This window comes from Mustela lutreola, chromosome 4 (assembly GCF_030435805.1).
Source record: "Mustela lutreola isolate mMusLut2 chromosome 4, mMusLut2.pri, whole genome shotgun sequence".
Classification (NCBI taxonomy): domain Eukaryota; kingdom Metazoa; phylum Chordata; class Mammalia; order Carnivora; family Mustelidae; genus Mustela; species Mustela lutreola.
In genome coordinates this window covers 186,758,033-186,778,492 of record NC_081293.1, presented here as the reverse complement: position 1 = coordinate 186,778,492, position 20,460 = coordinate 186,758,033, and the positions used below count along the sequence as shown (strand labels likewise).

General features: G+C 40.5%; 1 protein-coding gene across 4 annotated transcripts in view; it reads left to right on the top strand.

Annotated features, from left to right (window-relative positions):
- DGKI (diacylglycerol kinase iota) overlaps positions 1-20,460 on the top strand; it is a 436,523-nt gene that overhangs the window by 238,220 nt on the left and 177,843 nt on the right. For all 4 annotated transcript variants that reach the window (XM_059171955.1, XM_059171954.1, XM_059171956.1 and 1 more), the window contains exons 11-15: positions 157-239; positions 2,097-2,157; positions 11,714-11,827; positions 13,238-13,375; positions 16,353-16,431. In XM_059171955.1, coding sequence (XP_059027938.1) covers positions 157-239; positions 2,097-2,157; positions 11,714-11,827; positions 13,238-13,375; positions 16,353-16,431 — 475 coding nt within the window. The remainder of the gene's footprint in view (positions 1-156; positions 240-2,096; positions 2,158-11,713; positions 11,828-13,237; positions 13,376-16,352; positions 16,432-20,460) is intronic.

The following is a 20,460-nucleotide window of genomic DNA, read 5'->3' as shown; positions in this document are numbered from 1 at the left end:
GGGGCACAGGTCTGTGAATCATCAGTCTTACACTATTCATAGCACTCAGCTGATATTTTAGAGAAGAACATTTTTTAAAAAAATGTTTTTAATGAGCAGCAAATATTTGGAAATCTCTTCCTATTGTCTTAAAAAAAATTTTTTTTTTCCTGACAGGGAACCAAAGTCCTGCAGATGTTCATGTGGTACCTGAATCCACGGCAGGTGTTCGATCTTTCTCAGGAGGGGCCCAAAGATGCGTAAGTCTGGAAACAGCCCACCATGGTCCGTACCGGTTTGGGCAAGCGAGAAGGGCTTCTGCTGTGAAGTCAGGCTTTCTTATTAGATTACCTTGTGAAATATTTGCTGACCATCCCTCATTGACTTTCTCAACTGTGGTCACCTCCCTTAAGCCTTCGTCTGATGTAAGAGCTTAAGTATCCCTACTCTTCTTTGGGCTAATTCCCTTCCAGACCAGCTACACAGTTGTTATCCCAGGACATCCTTCTAGTGTGCTTGTGTCTCACGGGCAAGCAACTGTCGATTATCTACAAGCGTGCACTGAGGAAGGATCTGTCATTTTTCTGCTTACTCATGCTCAGCTTGGGGAGGTGCATCAGTGAGACTGTAAGTGGATCTTTGGAGAGTGGCCATATTTATTTATGAATATGTTCATGTATTTAAATGAGAGGTGGTGTGTGTGCGCCTGTGTCCACTGGAGACAGATTGATTGATTATGCCTATGGATTCCGCCCCAGGACAGGAAGACTTTTTAATTCCTGCTCGATCCCTTTTTCTGAACTTCTCAGAAGGTTCATTCTGTTAGGAGTATTGAAAATCAAGTTTAGACCTGGGTGACATGTATCCTGTATCTTCCCTTTGGTGGTGGCAGTGCTATAGATGGTGGGAAAGAGCTGGGCTGTTTCTGCTACTGTCCATCCCTATTTTAAAACCCATGTATTGAGGTAGTTTGGATGTCATCAGATAAACATTAGAGCTTAAGGGATACTCATTATTTTTAAACAAATAACAATACCAGAGGCAAAGTAATCTAGAGAAATAATATTCCTGTATTAAATGGACAAATCATATATTTGAAACATTCAGGAGAACATTAAATATAAAAATTAATTTCTGCCATCATTCTTTTAATCTATGAACTTTTTCACCACTAGAGTTCGCTATAAAACTTCTATATTTTTTTCTGTATTTGGATGGACTAAGGCAAAGCTGCTACCCTGGCTTTTGTCCTTTTGGATGCTTTTCTTAAAATCTTATCACTTTGGCTAGACTTTAGGCAGAGCCTTCATAGGTCATTCCTAAAGAATGTGGCCGGATAGGACATGTTTCCAGAAAGAAAAAAAACAGCAACAACTTGATTTTGAAGATGGTATATTTTAGAACAGAGGCATTGACAGCTTCACTTAAGGAAATGTTCTAGCAGGGGTGCTATAATTGTGTTTTCTCAAGAGCCAACATGAAAAATGATCTAATTTTAAACAAATTTTAAATGAAGAAAAACCAGTAAGTCTTCCCTCTTTGGGCGGAAGCATATAAATTTGGCTTGAGAGTTGGTGAGTGAGTGGAGAGGGGGCTAGAATTGCAGGTGTGGCGGTAATGCTGCGGGCGTTCTCCCGCCATTCTGTCTCTCGGAAGAGGTTTACTGGGATTAAGAGTGGAAAGTATAAGTTTGAAAAGCAAATCCAGGAAAAGCTGACAAAAAAAAAAAAAAGGAGGAGACACATAATGACTCCTGACTATGGATTAAGGAGGATTTTCTTTGAGAAAGGAGGAAGGGGCATGATGGGAAAAGAAAAGGAAGTCGAAATGAATTAGGGAAATCATATGAGTGGATACATTAGTCGGGATTATGAGAGAGAAAACTCTGGGACATCGTGACATCCCATTCCAGCGTCGGCCATTTAAAAATGATTCTTGCTACCAACCGCTGCAACCGCTGATCCCTTTGTTGGGATCCATGCCCACAGTGATATTATTATCCTCATAGTTATGCCTTTTCTCCAGGGACGTCCCCTCATCCTCTTTTGCCCTGTGGTTTCTCTGCAATGGCCAGTGATGAGCTCTTTTGTTTACTTCATGTTCTTTTTCCTCTACAGGCTTGAGTTGTATAGGAAAGTACCAAATCTGCGAATTCTGGCCTGTGGTGGGGATGGAACGGTAGGTCCTCAAAATAGAATCAAGCTCTCTTACTTATTTCTTCTTTCTTTTGCTTTCCTTGTGACAGTTCTCTTTATTATTTCCTACCACACCTCTTTCCAGTTCCCTAAGACCTAGGTCTCTGTCATGGGAATCGTGGCCCATAAGTCATGGTTATTGTCTCATGGATTCATACTTGGTCTTCCTAAATTGTGTCTTATTCTCTCAGCTCTGTTGTATCCTTTCCTGTTCTACAAGGTAAGGATGTGGCAAGATCATTACAATGAAGGTTATAGATGACTGAATTCTTCACTTAAAAAAACTACTTAATTTCTTTGTGTTTTTTTGTTTTGTTTTATTTTGTTTTGTTTTTAATTTCTTTGGTTCTTAATCATCGGTCACAGTCATTAAGGAGAAGTACGTGGACAAAATTATTGCATTTGTTCTTTTTTTTTTTTTAAAGAATTTTATTTATTTATTTGACAGAGATCACAAGTGGGCAAGAGAGGCCGCAGAGAGAGAGAGAGAGAGAGGGAAGCAGGTTCCCCGCTGAGCAGAGAGCCCAACATGGGGCTCAATCCCAGGACCCTGGGACCATGACCTGAGCCGAAGGCAGAGGCTTTAACCCACTGAGCCACCCAGGCGCCCCTGCATTTGTTCTTTATGAGTAGAGATAAAACTTAGAATAATGACATTGGTTTGCCTTAAAGATAATCTCCTTTGTATTCATTTTTGAAGAAAAAGTGGAATTGGGCTGAAGTTTAATATTATGGGTTCATTTTCCTCTATTTGTCTTACTTGGTTCTCCATTTGCCCTGCACTTATGCCGGCATATCAGCAACGGGAAAGAACTGAGAACCACAACGTTTAGACTCTGCTACCCACTATCTTTTTCTTCTGTATTTGGAGTTTGCTCTCATAGGATCTAGAATTTTATTATGAACTATCTTTGGCTTTTCTCTAATCTCCCTAATTAGAATGTTATAGTCTCAAAGGTAGCAACAAAATCTTTGAACTCTCTCTCACAGCACTTAAGACCACATTGGATACACATTATATACCAAAAAATACAACTGGCAAAAAACAGAACAGTGTTTCTACAGGTCCCTTAAGCTACTCTCTGAAGATGAAAACGTTTTTTTAGTTGGAAAAATAGTGTTTACTGTTTGTCAAGATTCACAATACACGTTATTAGCTTATAAAAGTCATTATAAAATCTTACAACTGAGAAGTGAACCCAGTTCACTATTTAACCCATTGTCTTCCAAAACTTTTAGACCATGGAACTTTTTCTGCCACAATACCAATTAAAGTTCTATCAGTTGTAGGTTGTCGGGAGATACACTAAAGGATAGGCAGATTTCGAATTTTCCCATCTTTTTTTAGTAGAATTATATCCAAAAAAATCCTCTGGGGATATATATGTATATGTATATATGTATATGGTGTGTGTGTGTGTGTCTATATATATGTATATATTTGTATGTATATGTAATTATATTAAATATGTATTAGTATATTGCATTTAACATACATACCCATACACAGAGTGTTCTTAGCTCAGCTGTCCCCAGATTCATTGTCTTAAAATATAAACTTATTTAAGTGACCCTTTACTACAGTTCTTTTCCTTATTTTAGAATCTCCTTATCTTTCTATATGACTTCAGTATTTGCTCCCATCTTTTCTCCTCTAAATCTCAATGACAGCAGCAGAGAAGCTGAGGCTATGCCTGCTGTCCTGAGTACAGAGTTCTTACCTTTCTCCGCCGAAGTGACCATGACCTCAAACCCACATCCATTTCCCATTCCTTCTCTAGAGCTTGGGCCCCACCAATGATCGAGTGCCACCCCTTGCACATTCCGCACCCCCTGCCGGAGCCTCCTGGCAGGTTGCGCTCCATCTCCTTTTTTCTTCCTTTCCTCTGCTCAGCGGGTAGGTGTAGGACACACGTTCTAGGTTATGTGCGTTTGAGGCATCCTATGCAACTAGAGAAGTGTTTGAAAACCTGGAGCTTTAAAGCCTAAAGGACCAAAGAGAGCCGCGTCTGGATACTTGTGACACAGCTGCAATTAGGGAGTCCGGGCCAGAGTTCCGAAGGAGAATGAAAAGATGGAAGTAGAAAGGACCTCTCCTAGGCTATTCTGTCAAGAAAAAAAGCCAAAACCAAAATACAGAGGAGTTTCAGGAAAGAGGCCGCGGTTATATCCTGAAGGAGAGACCGGAGAATTATCATCGATTTTGGAACCTAGGAGGTAACTAGTGGTTTTCAAGAAAACCATCTCAATAGCGTGTCTGGGACAAAACCCAGAATGACAAGCAAGTGAGACTTGGTAGATTGTTAATGAATCCTAAAGACCAGACCCAATTACAGTGTTGGATATCTGTGAGTACGCCCTGGTGCCATTAATAACACCTTTTTGACATGAAGACTCCCTCGTTCTCCTACTCAGCCTGTCTTTTCTATCCTCCTTTCTTTGAATATACCATAATTAATAGGTACTCCGCAAGGCTAGATATCACTCTTCTTTTATGTTCTAGGTAGTTTTTCCTCTTAGGGACCGTATCGATGTTCCTGGCTTCCGTTTTCACCTCCTTCCACATCACTCACAAATGCACTAGACATTTGTACTCGGGTCCCTTGGAACAGGCATGCCCCAAAGGAAAGTAGCAGATTTACCCAAGGGTCAGGGCCTACTTTTGTACTAATTCTTTTCTCAACAGTAATCTCTGTAGTTTAATCACTCAGAATCAAGACTTGGCTTATCTTGTACCTTATATGCAACCAGGTTTTATTTTATTTCTTTACTTGGCTAAAATAGATGTGTTGTGGAAGAGGCCTGGAGTTTATGAAATGTTTTTCTAGATAAGTGATTGATATTTTTAATCTGGTTCTTTAGAATATGAAACTTTTAATTTTGAGGAGGGGCAGAGTCTCTGTAAAGGCGAGGCCTCCTGATGGATTTATGAAGAAAGCTTGATGGCTTGAGGCAAGTGAAGAACAATTTCTGAGAGTATCAGGCGTACGTGTGACATAAGGCATCCAGCCTTTACTCGGTGAGCATATCAATCACGGGGGAAGCTGTCAGAATTCTGTCAGCACAGTGACAGGGTCCCAGGGAGATTCAGGAATGGATTTTTTTTTTTTTTTTGACTGATTAAGAGGAGGCTGAATTAACCCTTAACTGCATTAGTTTGTGCGCAAATTATTATTTCATATATAGATGTCTTGTGTTAATTTGGAAACAAGGTTTTGGTTCCGCTGCTGCTTTGTGTCACTCTGCTTCCTTGCACTTTAAAAAAAATTTTTTTTTAAGATTTTATATATTTATTTGACAGACAGAGATCACAAGTAGGCAGAGCAGCAGGCAGAGAGAGAGAGGAGAAAGCAGGCTCCCTGCTGAGCAGAGAGCCCGATGCGGGGCTCGATTCCAGGACCCTGAGATCATGACCTGAGCCGAAAGCAGAATCTTTAACTCACTGAGCCACCCAGGTGCCCCTACTTGCACTTTTAAATAACCCATCTCCCAGCTCTGCTCTTGTCAGCAGAAGAGCTGGTTGGGTGCCTATGTTTCTGTGGCTTCCAAAAAGAAACAAGGTTTCTTACCATCCTTTGAGACCTTCTAAGTCTGCAGAGGGATACGCCGGGTTCCCTAAGGGTCTTCATGGTCGCAGCATTGTAATAGTATAGACTGTTGTTCTTCAAGAGAATAACGATACAAACCACATTTTCAAGTTCTCTAGAAGTCACTTCAAGTCAGAAGCAGGGAAAATTAATTTTATAATACATTTTATTGAACCTCAGATATCCACAAGATTGTCATTTCAACATGCGATCATGGAAAAATCACTAATAAGATCATTTCTTCTTTTTTTTTTTATAATTTTTTATTTTTTTATAAACATATATTTTTATCCCCAGGGGTGATGAGATCATTTCTGTTCAATGCGTGCTGTCTTCAAAATGCGGCGTATATTTCTCCATCCCGCACCTCCAGTTTGTATCAGACACATTCCAGTGCTCAGTTGCCACGTGTGGTCAGTGGAGGCGCAGTGAACAGTGCAGGTGTGGTCTCTTTGGAACTGGTTAGCACAGCCCCAGGGCGGCCGCATGGTTGCAGTAATTGGATGGGCTCATCTCACCTTCTATCTCTAGGCTGGAAGGAAACTCCCCTAACTCAGGAATGATCTCAGACTTTCATGTTTATAAACGAGCTGCTTTTTGGGGTCATGCGGCAGTTGTATATTCTTTCCCATCCTTCGCCACGTCTCTGCCTATCCAGCTCCACATAGCTTAAATATTGGAGGGCATGTGGGCCAAGACCCCAGAGGCACACATACCCGCCCCTTCCTGTGTGATGTGATCCCTACCTATCTGGCTGCTGACTTTGGTAATGGGGCTGGGTCTGCTGGTCCGCCCTTGACCGTGTGAACGTCTTTCCAAAGGCCTGGAATTAAACGATCGGGCCATCCACTTCATGTTTTATTGCTTGATCACTTGTCTTCCCTAGATGAGGATACACCCCAAACAAGAGGCTCCTCCGTGCCCTGACTTACTGCAGCCGCAGCAGGGAAGAAAGTGTATTTCCCTTGAACTGACAGTGACAAGCCCACCATTCCGAGCCTCTTTCCTCCCAAAGCCTCAGCTTATCTCTGTCTCTTCACCCGCCTCCCCATCTCTCTCCCCTTCTATCTGGATTTCTTTAGGGCTGACTTTAAAAACATTTAACACATGAGTACTTGTAAGCTATGAAGTACAAACATAAAATATCAAAAGGAAGACTCGTGGTGTACACATCTGAGAGGGCAATTTGAACTTAAGTGCTGCCTTGATGGTCTTTCAGGTCAGAAATGTTGGCCTTGTTTCCTTTTGATCTCTCACTATGTCCATCTTCACTTTTCGCCAGCCTAGAAGGCAATGCAATGTGTACCGGGTCTGGTCAAAGAAAGTGCCGATTCGCTGTTCTCCCAGCCCCTCAGCCGGCTCTAATGTTAGTACATCGCAGGACGATGGTGCTCCGCATGTGCCAGGCCCACACCGGGTGACGGCTCGGGTACCCCATGCACCGCACCAGGAGTGGCTGCGCTCCCCAGCTGCGGGCAGCCCTCACCGCCGGCTGCTCTGCTCAGGGACAAAGCCCAGGAGCCTGGCCTTCCATATGGGGCAGCCCTGCCCTTCCTGACACAAAGGCAGGACAGAACATTGCAAACCGGGAAATGATTTCACCCAGTCTGGATCGTTTTCTTCAGTTGTGGTGGAAAATATGCCGAGTGCTATGTTTTGCGGTTAATTACATCTAACTGAAGGGGTCCAGGATGACTGGTGGAGACAATTTGGGGAAAGCTTAACAAACAATCCCGGCCACACACCCGAAGCCCAGATTCCTTGAAGGAGCGGTTCCGGGTAAGAGAGAGGCTGCGGTAACAGCCTTGTCCCAGAAGATCTTTTATAGTGTTTTGCTTTTTAAGGACAGATATAGATTATTAAGATCTGTCTCCTGCTGTTGTGGTTTTTTTTTTTTTTTTTTTTTTTTTTTTTACATTCTCTCTCTCTCTCTCTGTAACACTTTTCTGCTTTAGCACAGCTTGGGTTTTCTGCGTTGGATAGTCTCTGGAAAACTTTGGATTGATGGCAGTCAGAGGTGGTATTGATTTGTGACCCTGAGGTTCAGTTTTAAGTGGAGAGACAGAAGGAGGGCATTTTGCTTCTGGGAAAAGGAAGTAAAAAGGAAAAAAAATAAAGCTTAATCGTAGCAGCTAATGTTAATTAAGCATTTCCTTATGTGAGGCAGATGCTACGTAATGTTTACGTGTCATTTAGCTGGTAACAAAACCCTAAGAGTCTTGGGAACTTGGAAAGATTGAGTGGCTTACCTCAACTTGCCCAGCCAATGTGTGATGGGCTCCGTTTTCCCCTTTAGCCCTACATTCTGTGGCCTTCTGAGGAAGCCGGTTTGGGGTCATACATCTCTTGGGTGCAAACAACTATTAAGGATGGTACAAAGCAACGATACAGACCCCCCTCTGCCAAAGAACTATTGTTAGTCCAACACTGATGGACTTGAGAGAATTTCATGACCTATCTTGACTCTGAAAGGCAGGTGACATCTGGTGACTCCAGGGCTATGTGATGATGGAACCCTAAACCTCCCTGATTGTTTTCAGGGGAAAAATAGAATATTTGGCCATTGGACAAAGAAGGTAGGATGTATCTATGCAGTTCTTAAATCAGTTGCTAAGAAAGGGGATGATCCTTTCCTTCAAATCAGTTATACATTTTCCTTTTCTGCTTGGGCCAGGTGTGAGAGAAAGAGAAAGAGGGAGGGTGAGAAGTCCACGTGTCCTGAGGGCTCCTGCCTCTCCGAGGAACCAGATAGCACAGGATCACATGGATTCTTGGCGACTTTGAGAGAACAGGAGCCCCTTCAGAAGGTCTGAATGAAGGCTATATCCTGATGAAAGGATTATTAGATGATACCCATCAATTTATGGACATTACGGGACACTCATTTCAGTCTCATTCGAAAAGTGTTTTTGTTTCATGTGCTGTGGACTAACCCCACCTTCCCGTCCATCTTGGCATTAGCCTTCTTCCCGCAGTTACAATTTTTCTTTGCAGGCTTCTCTCCAGAGGAAGTTACTTTATCGTGTTCTTGCCTTTCTCTTTACTTTGTCTCCCTCCTTTGACTCTTCCTTCCTAGCTGTTTGTATGGTTTCCACCGCTCTTGAGACGCGAGCAGGTTTCCTGGAGGTGACTCAGGCACCCAGCTTGGGGAGATGTCCTGTGTTGGAGGTCTGCCAGTGAGCCGGTGGGAAGGTGGGCCCACCACTTAGAGGCTTTCTCCTTCCAGCCTCCATGCGTCTCCACTGTCTTTGGGTGACGGCCTCAAGCAGGACTCCTTCATACCCTTTTCCAGAGGGAGCTTCTTTCATATATGGCCTCCTGCCAGGAGGGGTGACCTCTTACTCCCTATGATCAGACAGAAGCTAAACTCCTGGCTTCATTGGCCTGCCATTTTGTGTTTGGTTTGCTTCTGGTCCCTGAAGATGTATTTTTCTTGTCATTGTGCCTAGAACGCAGTGGGCATTGGAAATGTGACCACATGACATTATCTTTACCAGGAAAAGAGACTGTTTTCACCTGAGCATTTAAAAAAAAAAAAAATGTGTAACTTAAATCTACCTGAAAGAAAGTAGACTGACTTGTGAGTACAATTCGTAAGGGGCAACCTGAGTGTTCACCTCTCAGAGAAAGTTCTAAAGAGACTGCCTTTCACCTCTTGGAGAAAGTTCTAAAGAGACAGGGGTTGTTGGATTCAATTTCCACTGTGTTCTGTTGCATCTCCGAGAGGCTCTGGGTCTGTGCAGGACTGTTTGCATCTGTCGTCGGTGATCCCTGATGCTGGGATTGCTGTTTCCCCGTCTTGTCGTTTCGTAGAGGGGAGCTACCTACTGCGTGCAGCCTGTGCTCTCAGCGGCGCGGGGATGGGCACAGGCATCAGAACTCGTTAGCATCTGACCCACACTTCGACAGCAAGCTTTGTTACTACCGTCTGTAGAAGGACTAGGAACACGTGGGGTCAGAATCTAAGGAGTCATCCACAAGAGATTTGCCTGGTTTGAGGGAATGGAGGGACTTCCAGGTTCTTCTTTACTCTGGCGTTTTAGTCCGTCATATTGGGAGACCATCGTGATATGCCCTTCTAGAAGGTAAACACAATTTTAGGCTTCTTGATGGACAGTCAAGTTTTACATCCTGGGACGAAATATTGGGGTAGAGAAAGGATGGAGTCTCTAGAAGCAATCAAGAGACCTGATAAGATTCCTATGCTAACACTCCTTGTTGCTTAAAACCTTGAGCCAATTACATAACCTCTTTGCACCTCATTTATTAATAAATCTGCAAATTAACTGAATTTGATTGAGTAATTTCTAAGACTTCTCCATCACTCCAAAGATTTCAAAAGTACAAAAGCCACTGTCTCCAGCACAGTCAGGCCATATCCAGGCCATATTCCAGAACAGAATTTAGGTCTTTATTTAAAGGCTCCCTGCACCACAGTGGTTAAGAGGTTAGCGGTGGTGTTTGGCGTACCTGATTTTGAATGCCAGTTGTATTGTATAAATGATATGATATTAAGGAAGTCATTGAATCTTCCAAATTTTGGCTTCTGCATCTATCAAATGGAGATGAGAATCATTCCTACCTTACAGAATTGTTTTGAACTTTAATAATATGGTTACAGAGCTTTGCTCAGGAATCAGCAATGGTAGGTCCCTCTTTTTATTCACTATAAGCTCCCTGAGAGCAGCCATCTGCCTTACTTATCTTAGCCCAGCTCATTCGTCTTATTTCTTTTGCTTAGTTCTGTGTTTTGTATGTAGTAGTGTTCAATAAATGTACTGTCAAAGTATAATTTTCAAAATAATTTTGAATAGGACTCACACAAATATAGAATAAATACATGTCAAATTTAGTTAGGTCTTTAATGAAGAAACCAGCAAGATGATAAAGTTGATTTATTGGAGAAGTAGAGGGAAAGGATTATGTAGTTATACCAAAATAATTTTTCTAAATTTGAGACATAATTGGTTTATGGCCTTATGGGGCAATAAGACCAAATCTTCAACATAATCTTTTATTGTCAACATTCATATCTCCACAGGACAAACATTCCTGTTAACCTACAGTCATAAAGTTCTTAGGCCTGTGAAACACTATTTGAGTATGACATTGTGAGAATATGCAACTTTCTTTTTGCTATTTCCGGGTTTGGAGTAATTATTCTAAATAGTTATGAGACCAAGCCTAAAGTATTGTTTATCTTAGAAAAAGATTAAATGGGAATATGATTCTAATATGTAAGTATCCATTTTCTAACTAAACTTGTAATAAGTACTAGGACCAACCATAATTATGTTTTCATGATGTTTCATTAAAAAGAATATAGGGATATTTAGGAAAACGCTACTAATTTCTACAATGATGTTTTGGAGGGTAAGTATTTAATGAGTGCTTATATGGACCACATCGAGGGCTTTATATACATTTGAGTTAAATCTGTAAACAGTCTTGTGAGGTAGGCATTATCTCCATTTTGAAAATCAGATAAATAAATCTCAGTGAGGTTAGGTAATTTAATCAAGATTATGTAGCCAATATGAGCCAGAATTGAAATTCAGTCTGATTCTGAGTCTCGTATTGTCTCCAGTGCCTGTATTATAAACCTCCCTAAAAATTTTAAACTGTTCTAAATTTTAAGGTAGATTCCAAGTTAAACATACAGATGATTGGGTCTGGTTCTGCTTCTAAGACAGCACATACGAACAGTCCTTCTCCTTTTAAGAGACTCACCATTTTAAAACCGTTTCAGATAAGTAGTCTGTTTCCTGGACACTAGATTCAAATATATATGTTTGAAAGAAAAGTCACGCCATTTCATTTGCTTTTTAAAACTTTCTTCTCTATCGCTTCTCAGCCTTTTGGCTCAGAGCCAGTGTAAAGCTTTCGTCTCAGGTTGTCTTTGTCACTTACCTATCTTTCTTATATCCCTTCTGGCCCTCACAATGTCTGTAGGTGGGCTGGATCCTTTCTATTCTGGATGAACTACAGCTGAGCCCTCAGCCTCCCGTCGGGGTCCTTCCTCTGGGGACTGGGAACGACCTGGCCCGAACTCTCAACTGGGGAGGGGTAAGAACTGCCCTCAGGGGCTGCCCATGCTGTCAGGTAGGAGAGACCGTGAAGCTGCAGATGTTCTAATGGAAGGGGGCTATGCTACCGCTGTTCAAAGAATAAGTTAGAATTGAGAATCGGCACCCACGCATCATGATTTCATCTGGGACCTTCTTCAGTTTAAATTTAGAATCATCTAGAGAAGAAAGTGGGGTATAAAGATGGGGGTTAATACATAGGCCTAGGGCTTCTTGAGGTATCCATTGAAAGGTGGTGGGGTGGGTTGGCCTCAAGTCTTCATGTAAAGACCTGACTTGATCTTGACCCTTAGCCCTGGCCAGAATACCAAATCTGGGTCAGATTACAATTCCTGCTTTGGGAGAGTTACAGATTTGGGGGACGATTTGTTTTTCTGGTTGGTGTCATCATGGCTCTTTTGTCCAGGTGGCCAGCTGTCCTTTCCACCAGAGAGCCGACTTCAGGCAAGCTTAGTGGAAGAAGTTTACCTGTTACTAACCAGTCATTTTATTAATTTTTTTTTTTTTTTACAGAGTTAAGGTAGCAAGAAGGCACACCTTGCTAACATAGGCAGCCCCACCAGCTTTTTATCTACTCATAAGAGAGGTTGGGCTAGGCTCCATGAAAATTATCATCAGATCTTAGCAGATAACAATTTGACCTTTGTGTGAATTAACCTCGCTTGGGTGATAATTATCTTCAGATATTAGCAGATACTCATTTGGTTATTGGGTGAATTAACCTCCTACAGGTCTTTTTTATATTTTTCAAGTGGGCATAGTAGAAATAATAATAATACATTAGTTGCTTCATGTAAATAGGTTGATCGCTGTTAACATCTTTCATCCACATCAGTGACTTGAGTATCCTTAATATTCATGCTGCAGTAACACATGCTCAGGGAGTAAGTGGTTGCCTAAGAGGGCTGTGCCTCAGACAGACTCGCCTTAGGCCATGCAAAGAACAGTGTCCCACTATAGGGTTAGGGAGAGGTGAAGAGGTGGTAACAGAAAAAATCATCTATTCTGTGCCACCTTGATTCTTTTCCTCCTTTTCCATACACAGTTTTTCTGTGTATCTCTCAGATGCCTCTAGTGGCATGTAGGGGACTCCTGTTTTCATTTTGACAGAAGTGACCCTCCAGCATGGCCTCCAGATGTCTACCTGTGACTCTTGGTCCTTGGTACTGGCAAAAATTACTCCTCACCTCAAACCAGTTAGAGCAGTATTGCACTACGCATGTTACTGGTGACTCTTGTCTTAGATTCTAAGTACTTCAAGGGAACCCAGGCTTGCTAATTGCAAAACAAACAGGGAGCTATAGCAGAAGAACTCTTGCTTGCAGGAAATGGCTTTGGTTACACTGTTCGTTGCTCTAGGTGGCAATGGGTATATTCTTTGATTCTTTAGGGCTACACTGATGAACCTGTCTCTAAGATCCTTTGCCAAGTAGAAGATGGGACAATTGTACAGCTAGATCGTTGGAACCTCCATGTGGAAAGAAACCCAGACTTGCCTCCAGAAGAACTTGAAGATGGCGTCTGTAAGGTGAGAGAGTTCTTTCTTCCCCAGAAGGGAAGCCTTGAACGTGTACCTGAGTCACAGGAAGTGCAGTCCTGGCTGGAGAGGCATATGGTGATTCCTTCCTATGACATAACAGAAATTGGTGTTTGAGTTTATGGCTACTAGGCCTGTAGGGTAACACTTTTCCATGATTCTGCCCCATAGACCTCGAAAGACTGAGATTTCCCATCTGCCTCCAGAGCTAAGGGAGCTGTTCTCCATCCTCAGTTTCCTCACCAGAAAGAATGTATTCATTTTCTAATCTGTCAGGCGTTGCAAACCCATGACCTATTAGAAGGTGAAAACTATGGATGGGTGTTCTGAAGCTTTAAGCATGTGGTGTTTCAATGGGAAGATAACCTCCTGAGATTTGTAGTCTCCTATTAAATCTCTCTTATGTGAAGCAAGTATGAAGTAAGTCAGCTTCATCACTTGGTTGGGACTTGAAGATCCCCAAGTAAATATTTTCACTTAGTATTTTTCCTTCAGTGACTGAACTTTCATTTCCACCCAAGACAAACCAAGAGACACAGTAGTACATACGTTAATGCACAGCCCCAGGAGAACATTTGGTTCTAAGTTCTGGCCTCAATTTCAGATAAATCTGACACATTGCCAAATAGTCATTTCCTGCATATTACCTTCCACTTTTCTTTGGTGATAGTGTTTTCAAAGTTTTGCACAAGAACCTCCATGTGCAAATTATGGGGCCCAGTCTCCATTGACTCTGATCAAGTAAATGCAGGGTTAAGGCCCTGGATCTGTACTTCCAGTAGCATCCCTGCTTTATTGGATTATGCCATTGGTTGAGCCCACATGTCCTAGGCATTTCCACTTTAAAATAAATTGAGCAAGATATCCTTTTAAACCAAACCAAAACCTAGTCACTCAGTAGCACCGTGATCCTGACCAAGGGTGATAAACACTCAAGTTTATTATTTGGCTAAAATAGGTTAAAGTATGTTTTATCTTGTCCTCACGTTTTTTCTCCTAAGCCATGATCCAGAAATTGTGAGGTTTCTAATAGATACCATGACTGCTTCATACATTTGCATTCCTAAGTCACAGTGTTGTTTGAAACTGCAGTTATCACCTTGGGATACGATACTTCTTTCTGATGTGTTCGACTCACAGAAGCTGGGTAGGATAGAGCCAAAGTGAAAAGAATTATGCCGTACGGAAATTTTAAGGTCCTTTCCTCACCAAGATTAGAATGCTTAGGCCCTCAGTCAAAATCTCTATTTAAGTCTCCACCTGACAGCTTACAAAATGGAAAGACTCCTTGGTACAGCCAGAGAACACTAATCCAGATAATTAAGGGTTTTGAAAAACTGGATTTTTGAGGAGATATATAGGAAATTGGGGCAATTTTTCCTGGAAAATATGAATATGAACTTAATAATGGAATAAATTGGGATATTATTTAGGGGATGGTGACCAGATGTTCTCCTAAAGCTATTGGTGAATGCTAAGACATGGGTTAGAATTGTAGCCAAGAAAGCATAAATGGTAGGGATGAATATATCTGTGCTTTTGGCAAGATCACCAGCCCTTGCTGTTGTTACTAAGGCTTGGTATTTTGTTTAAGTGCAGGAACTAGACATTCTCAAATATGAAGCCAGGAGAATGAGACAAGATTTTGGCATTGTTCTGTGTTTAGTTTCTCCCCTGCTCTCCAGCCAGTTGTAGACGTTTCTAAAGGGACTGATTTGACCTCCAAATTTATGATAAGCTCTGACTCAGGGCCTTTCATGGGCGGTTCATTCTTTATTTCTATTGGATATTTCTATTCTGTTTTCTTTCCTTCTGTATTAATATCTGTCTTCCTGTTACTCTCCCTCTCATTTCATTTATCTCTTAATGCGATAAGGTCCTCACTCTAATCAAACAAAGTTTTACTGGTCAAGGGGCATAAGAAACCCTGTAATAAACTTACTTTTGAAATCTTAAGGGTTAAACACTTACTTCTAACAGAAGAGAAGTATATTTCTATCTGGAGGCTAAATCTGATAATTATCTGGAAACATTCTCCAAGCTGAGATGCTTCTCTCTTTGGTCTAACATTTACCTTCCACTCTGAGTTGCGGAAGGGAAAGTAGAAGAGCCACCGTTTCCTTTCTAGCATTTTCCATGTGCTTTCTCATTGTTTAACATGGAAGCCTTAAAAGCACCTAAGTTTTCCAGTTCTGTTGAAGGATTTTAGGTTGCATAGTCCTCACCTTTACTAAGCTTGCAGTGGTAGCAACCAGGGACCCAGAGGACTCTAGGAAGACTTGTGTGTGTACCCACATCTGTGTCTATGTATTTCATGATCATATTAGAGATAAAAGGTCTGACAGACTAAATCGAAATCTGAATAATACTGATAAATATGTCTATACACATAATTTTTTTTTTTCTGTATAGATCAGGGGTAGCTAAATGTTTCCCACTGCCTTGTTGCTTATGACTTATATCAAAAAAGGATTTTAAAAAATGGAAGTGGAAACATATTAAATATTATTTATTTAAAGTTGCAGTATTAATATGCTGGCCATAAATTCTCAATAAGTTTATCTTACACATGACCCTTCCATTAGCTTACACATGACCCTTCCATTCGGATTGACTTTCTGAGTTTGCTTAGTGAGTCATTCTTTGTAGCTATTGGGGCTGTGCTTCCCCTCAGCTTAATTGGGCTCTCTTATTTAATATCCACAAGAAGAGTTCCCATTTAATAATTTGTATCTGCATTGCTTGTTTCCTATACTACTTAAAATTCTTGGAAGTCTTACTTGATTTGAGCTTTCACTAATGAATTAAAAAATCCCTTGTTCCTCATATGCAAACACCTTCTCCCTCTGGTTGTGACTTCTCTCTTTCCCAGGGACTGCCCTGGAGACAGGTGTCTGGCATTAGGCTTTATTTTACTCTTTCTGCCTGGTCACGCACCACTTCACCTGTACTTTGTTCATCATTGCAGCTTCCTCTGAATGTTTTCAATAATTACTTCAGCCTCGGATTCGATGCCCACGTCACACTGGAGTTCCATGAATCCAGAGGTGAGGACAACGTCCCATTTCCATCTCCCAGGGAGGAAGTTTCCAGCAGGTGTTTTGCATGTTCCCTTCTGTTTGTATATCACTTAAATATTGACAGTGTGCGTCAGTGTTGTTCATTTTAACTTTCATGATGACCCTGGGAGCTAGAATAAGATAGGAACTTGTTACAGATCGGACCCTGAGACCTAGTTGTTTAGGGTCTCAGAGATGTAAAGGACAACACAGATGGATAGTCCCGGTCTCAGACCGCTGATTTTTAAGTTTGACTCGAAACTTTGGGGTTAATGAACTACTAGGAAGAGATAAATCTTCTTTCATTCAAATCATTAGGATATTCACAGCTTGCTGAACCACCGATTGTTAACATTTTATAAACCAGGGCCATTGGAATCTGGCAGCAAAAACATACAAGTCCTCCCTGTGTGTGAGAAAGAGATAGCAGTCATCTTAAGGAACAGTAGGGGAGCTGATGAGTGTTGAGGTGGAAAGAAAGGCTGGTGATTGGATTGGTGACAGAGGTGCTGGGAATGCCCGCTGGACAAGCTAGAGGGACAAATGAGAACCGGTGGTAATTTCAAGGGCTGGAAGAGATGGAGACAAGATGAGGGAACAAAATTATTTTCGAAAGAGAAATAAGATGAAATAATGGCATGTGGTTAAATACTTCATCAGAAAATTTCTTATGCCATTCAGAGCTGAGAAAGTTGAGGATTTGGCCTAATGTTTGGAAGCCCCAAACGTCCGTGCTCACGCTCATTCACTGGTGTTTCTTCATCTCTCGAAATCTCTTATTAATGTAACTACATATATATGTGTCTTTGCCTGTATCTACATCTGTACCTAGTCTCATGGGAATAAGTTAATATATAACCAAAATCATGCTGGGCAGTAGGTTAGTGAGTGTGTTGTGAGATAAAACACATACGTGAGAGGATTATCTTACTTCTTTTCCTCCAGATTCTTCAAGAGAGTCAGTGGTTTTAACTCCTAGAATTTGAAATACAGAGACCTAAAAGAATTCAAATGTTCACATTCTACTAATAACCCAGAGGAAATTCTGATAACACTCTTACGCAACAAAGGTCAAGAGTGGAGTAGTAGGATTAAGGGCGTTAGAATACAAACTGTAAGTGAAGTCCAAACCTGTAATTCTTTTACTGAGATCAGCAGTTTTGGTAGGCTTTGCCTTCCTGCTCTCATGAGGCTTTGAGAGTTAAATGCCGTGTCAATTAAAAACAATATTCAGCATAATACTCTTCATCTCCATCCGTGTTGGTGTAAATTGTATCTACCATGTAAATCCGTGTCTTGGGTAATTGAATTTAAATGAAAAAAAAAAAAGTAAGATAAAATAATGATGATCAAAGAGAAAGCCATAGTTTGACTTTTCTCTCTGAAAGTTTGGTTGAAAACAGTACCACAGATATCACATACCCAGATCCGAAACACTACTACCTCCCATCTCCCTGTCATAGACAGCTCTTGGAGATAGATGCTCAGGGAGTCCTACTGTAGGGCCCACATTTATAGTCTGTTGGTCTCCCTATACTTAAGGAGACTTAATTTCGGGAAGTAAATGAAGATTACTTTCCTCATTTCTTAACCCATTTTTTTCCCCTCATATTCTTCAGGAGACTCTGGTTTTGGGCTTCTTAGCAAAATCTTTCAGTTTCTTAGCAATACTTATAATTATCACCAATGCATGAATCTTCCAAAATAGACATCCTGGCATGAAAAGAGACCTAAATGAGTAAGTGGCAGACAATGAGTTCATTCACGGGAGCCTAATATTTTGTCTAATTAATCTGACAATTTTCTAATGATACATTTCCTTGTACTGTGATGAAACTTTTGTGTCTCAGAGTGAAGGAAGCAGGAAGAGATATCAAGGGAGAAAGACCAGGCTTAGAAGAGAATTCTTGAAGGAAAGTGATTTTTTTTTTTTTTAAGTGGGACTACTTCTTTATTTGAGAAAGGAATATGCAAACTGTGGTATATATGTGTGTGTGTGTGTGTGTGTATGTGTGTGTATACATAGTTTAATGTATGTGTGATTATAAAACATTTGGTTAAAAGATTCAAAGACTAGTCTTTTAATAGGTTATTGTTGGGGCTTAGTGTAAGTGCCTTTGAGGAAAACCAGCCACTGGAGAGCTGATACAAGAGAATTGTTTCCTGAGATACTCTGCAGTATTCATGAAGATGGTATATAAATAAATATCGAGAAAATGTTGAAGTCAGGTTTAGTTGTTTAGTTGATAACCTTATACCAGAAGTGTGGACTTATTAATACCTGTTAATCTATTGACTTTTCATTAATTAAAAATCATTAATTTATGCTGAAAATTATAATTACTCAAGCTTTTTCTTTTTTTTCTTTTTTTTTTTTTTTTTTTTTTGCTTTTACTATTTTCTGTTTATTTGAATTTTCTTCACATTTTTACCTGGATAATCAAGAAATCTCAGGCTCTCCTACAAAAGGAAAAGAAAAATAACATAGCTGCATTTTCAATAGGGGCAGACTTACTTATTTCTTTTGATATTAAGTGGCTATTCTCAAGCCAAAAACACCAATAGCTGAGACTTCAAACTGTTCTCAAATGTAGACGCTCAGTGTGAGACTTCATGACAAAACTTGTATCATTTGCCATGAAATACCAGAAGGGTGACTCAAAGCCTCATGAGAGCCATTATAAAAAAAAAAAAAAAATGAGCTTGGATAGAATAACCTATTAGGTATTAATAAAAGGGGAGAGGGAGAGAGAGAGTGTGAGTGTGTGTGTGTATGTGTACGTACTTGGGATTTATGCTAATCTATCTACATGAAATGGGTAATAAATATAAATCTTACTAAGGCAGAATCTCTGAAAATGTAATTGCAGAAGCAATTTTTGGCATAGATGTGAAACAGCCCATCAAACACAGGGGATAATTAAAGGCATTTGAGATAGTTTATTGGTGGTATTACTGTTTAAACACTTTTAGAATCACCAGTAAAAAATCAAGCAAGGAGTAAAGACATTCTTAACATTTTGATTGACTTTGTATAAAAAGAATGCAAACATTTGAATAATCTGGGTTTCTATATTTGATCAGAAAGTTTGTTTAGTTCATTTGATTGGAAAATAGAAATGCTTTCTTCTTATTAAATTGGCTAAATCATGCTTGGTTGAGCTTTTGCTTATATATCAGAAAGTGCAGTCTTTCAGAAGAGGGTTTGGAGATGTAACAGAATTGGCCATTTAATTTTTAGCTGGAGTCTTGCCCAGAACGTTAATAACTATTGCGTTATGACAGTGCTTGAGCAAGTACATTGAAAATATTCCCATCCATTAATGTATAGACATGTTAACAATGATTATGGTCATCAGATAGCAAAGTTAGGTCTCACTTTGCCAGCTATATGAATTAGATTGTCATTTTTTTTGGACGTGAAGGATATTAAGCATGTCAAACTTTTAACCTTAGATTGGATACTTAAATTTTACTGCCTCTCTGAAATTACTTATTCAGAGGAGTTGAACCTTACGCGACAAGGTCAGAGAAATACAATTATGACTCTAAAGGAGGCAGTATTTAAATTTGATTTAAAATTTACTATTTTCACTGGATATACAAAAACATGCAGATGAGCATGTTTCTGAGGATTATGAATGTTTCATGATTCATATGGAGAATGAACAGATTTCTTTAAAAAGACATTTCAGTAGCTTGCTAAATTTCATCAAAGGACGCACTACCAGTCTTATGTCTAGGTACTGAGACTCAAGCATGATTTGCCCTTGTGAAAGTCTTTTTATGGTCCAGGGTTCTCTGTCTGTAACCTCCTTTTCATTTTGAACCTCTGCATGGCCCCTACCTTCATTCGAGATTCAAGTGTACCTGCCTCTGGAACCCTTTTGATCATTCCTTTTATGTGTGACTCTCACTTCACCTGCTATAGGCATCTGTGTATGGCATATACAAAATGATGTTTCCCTTTGCTTTTCAAATCTATCTCCTCCACTCTAAAACTCATGTGGACAAAAG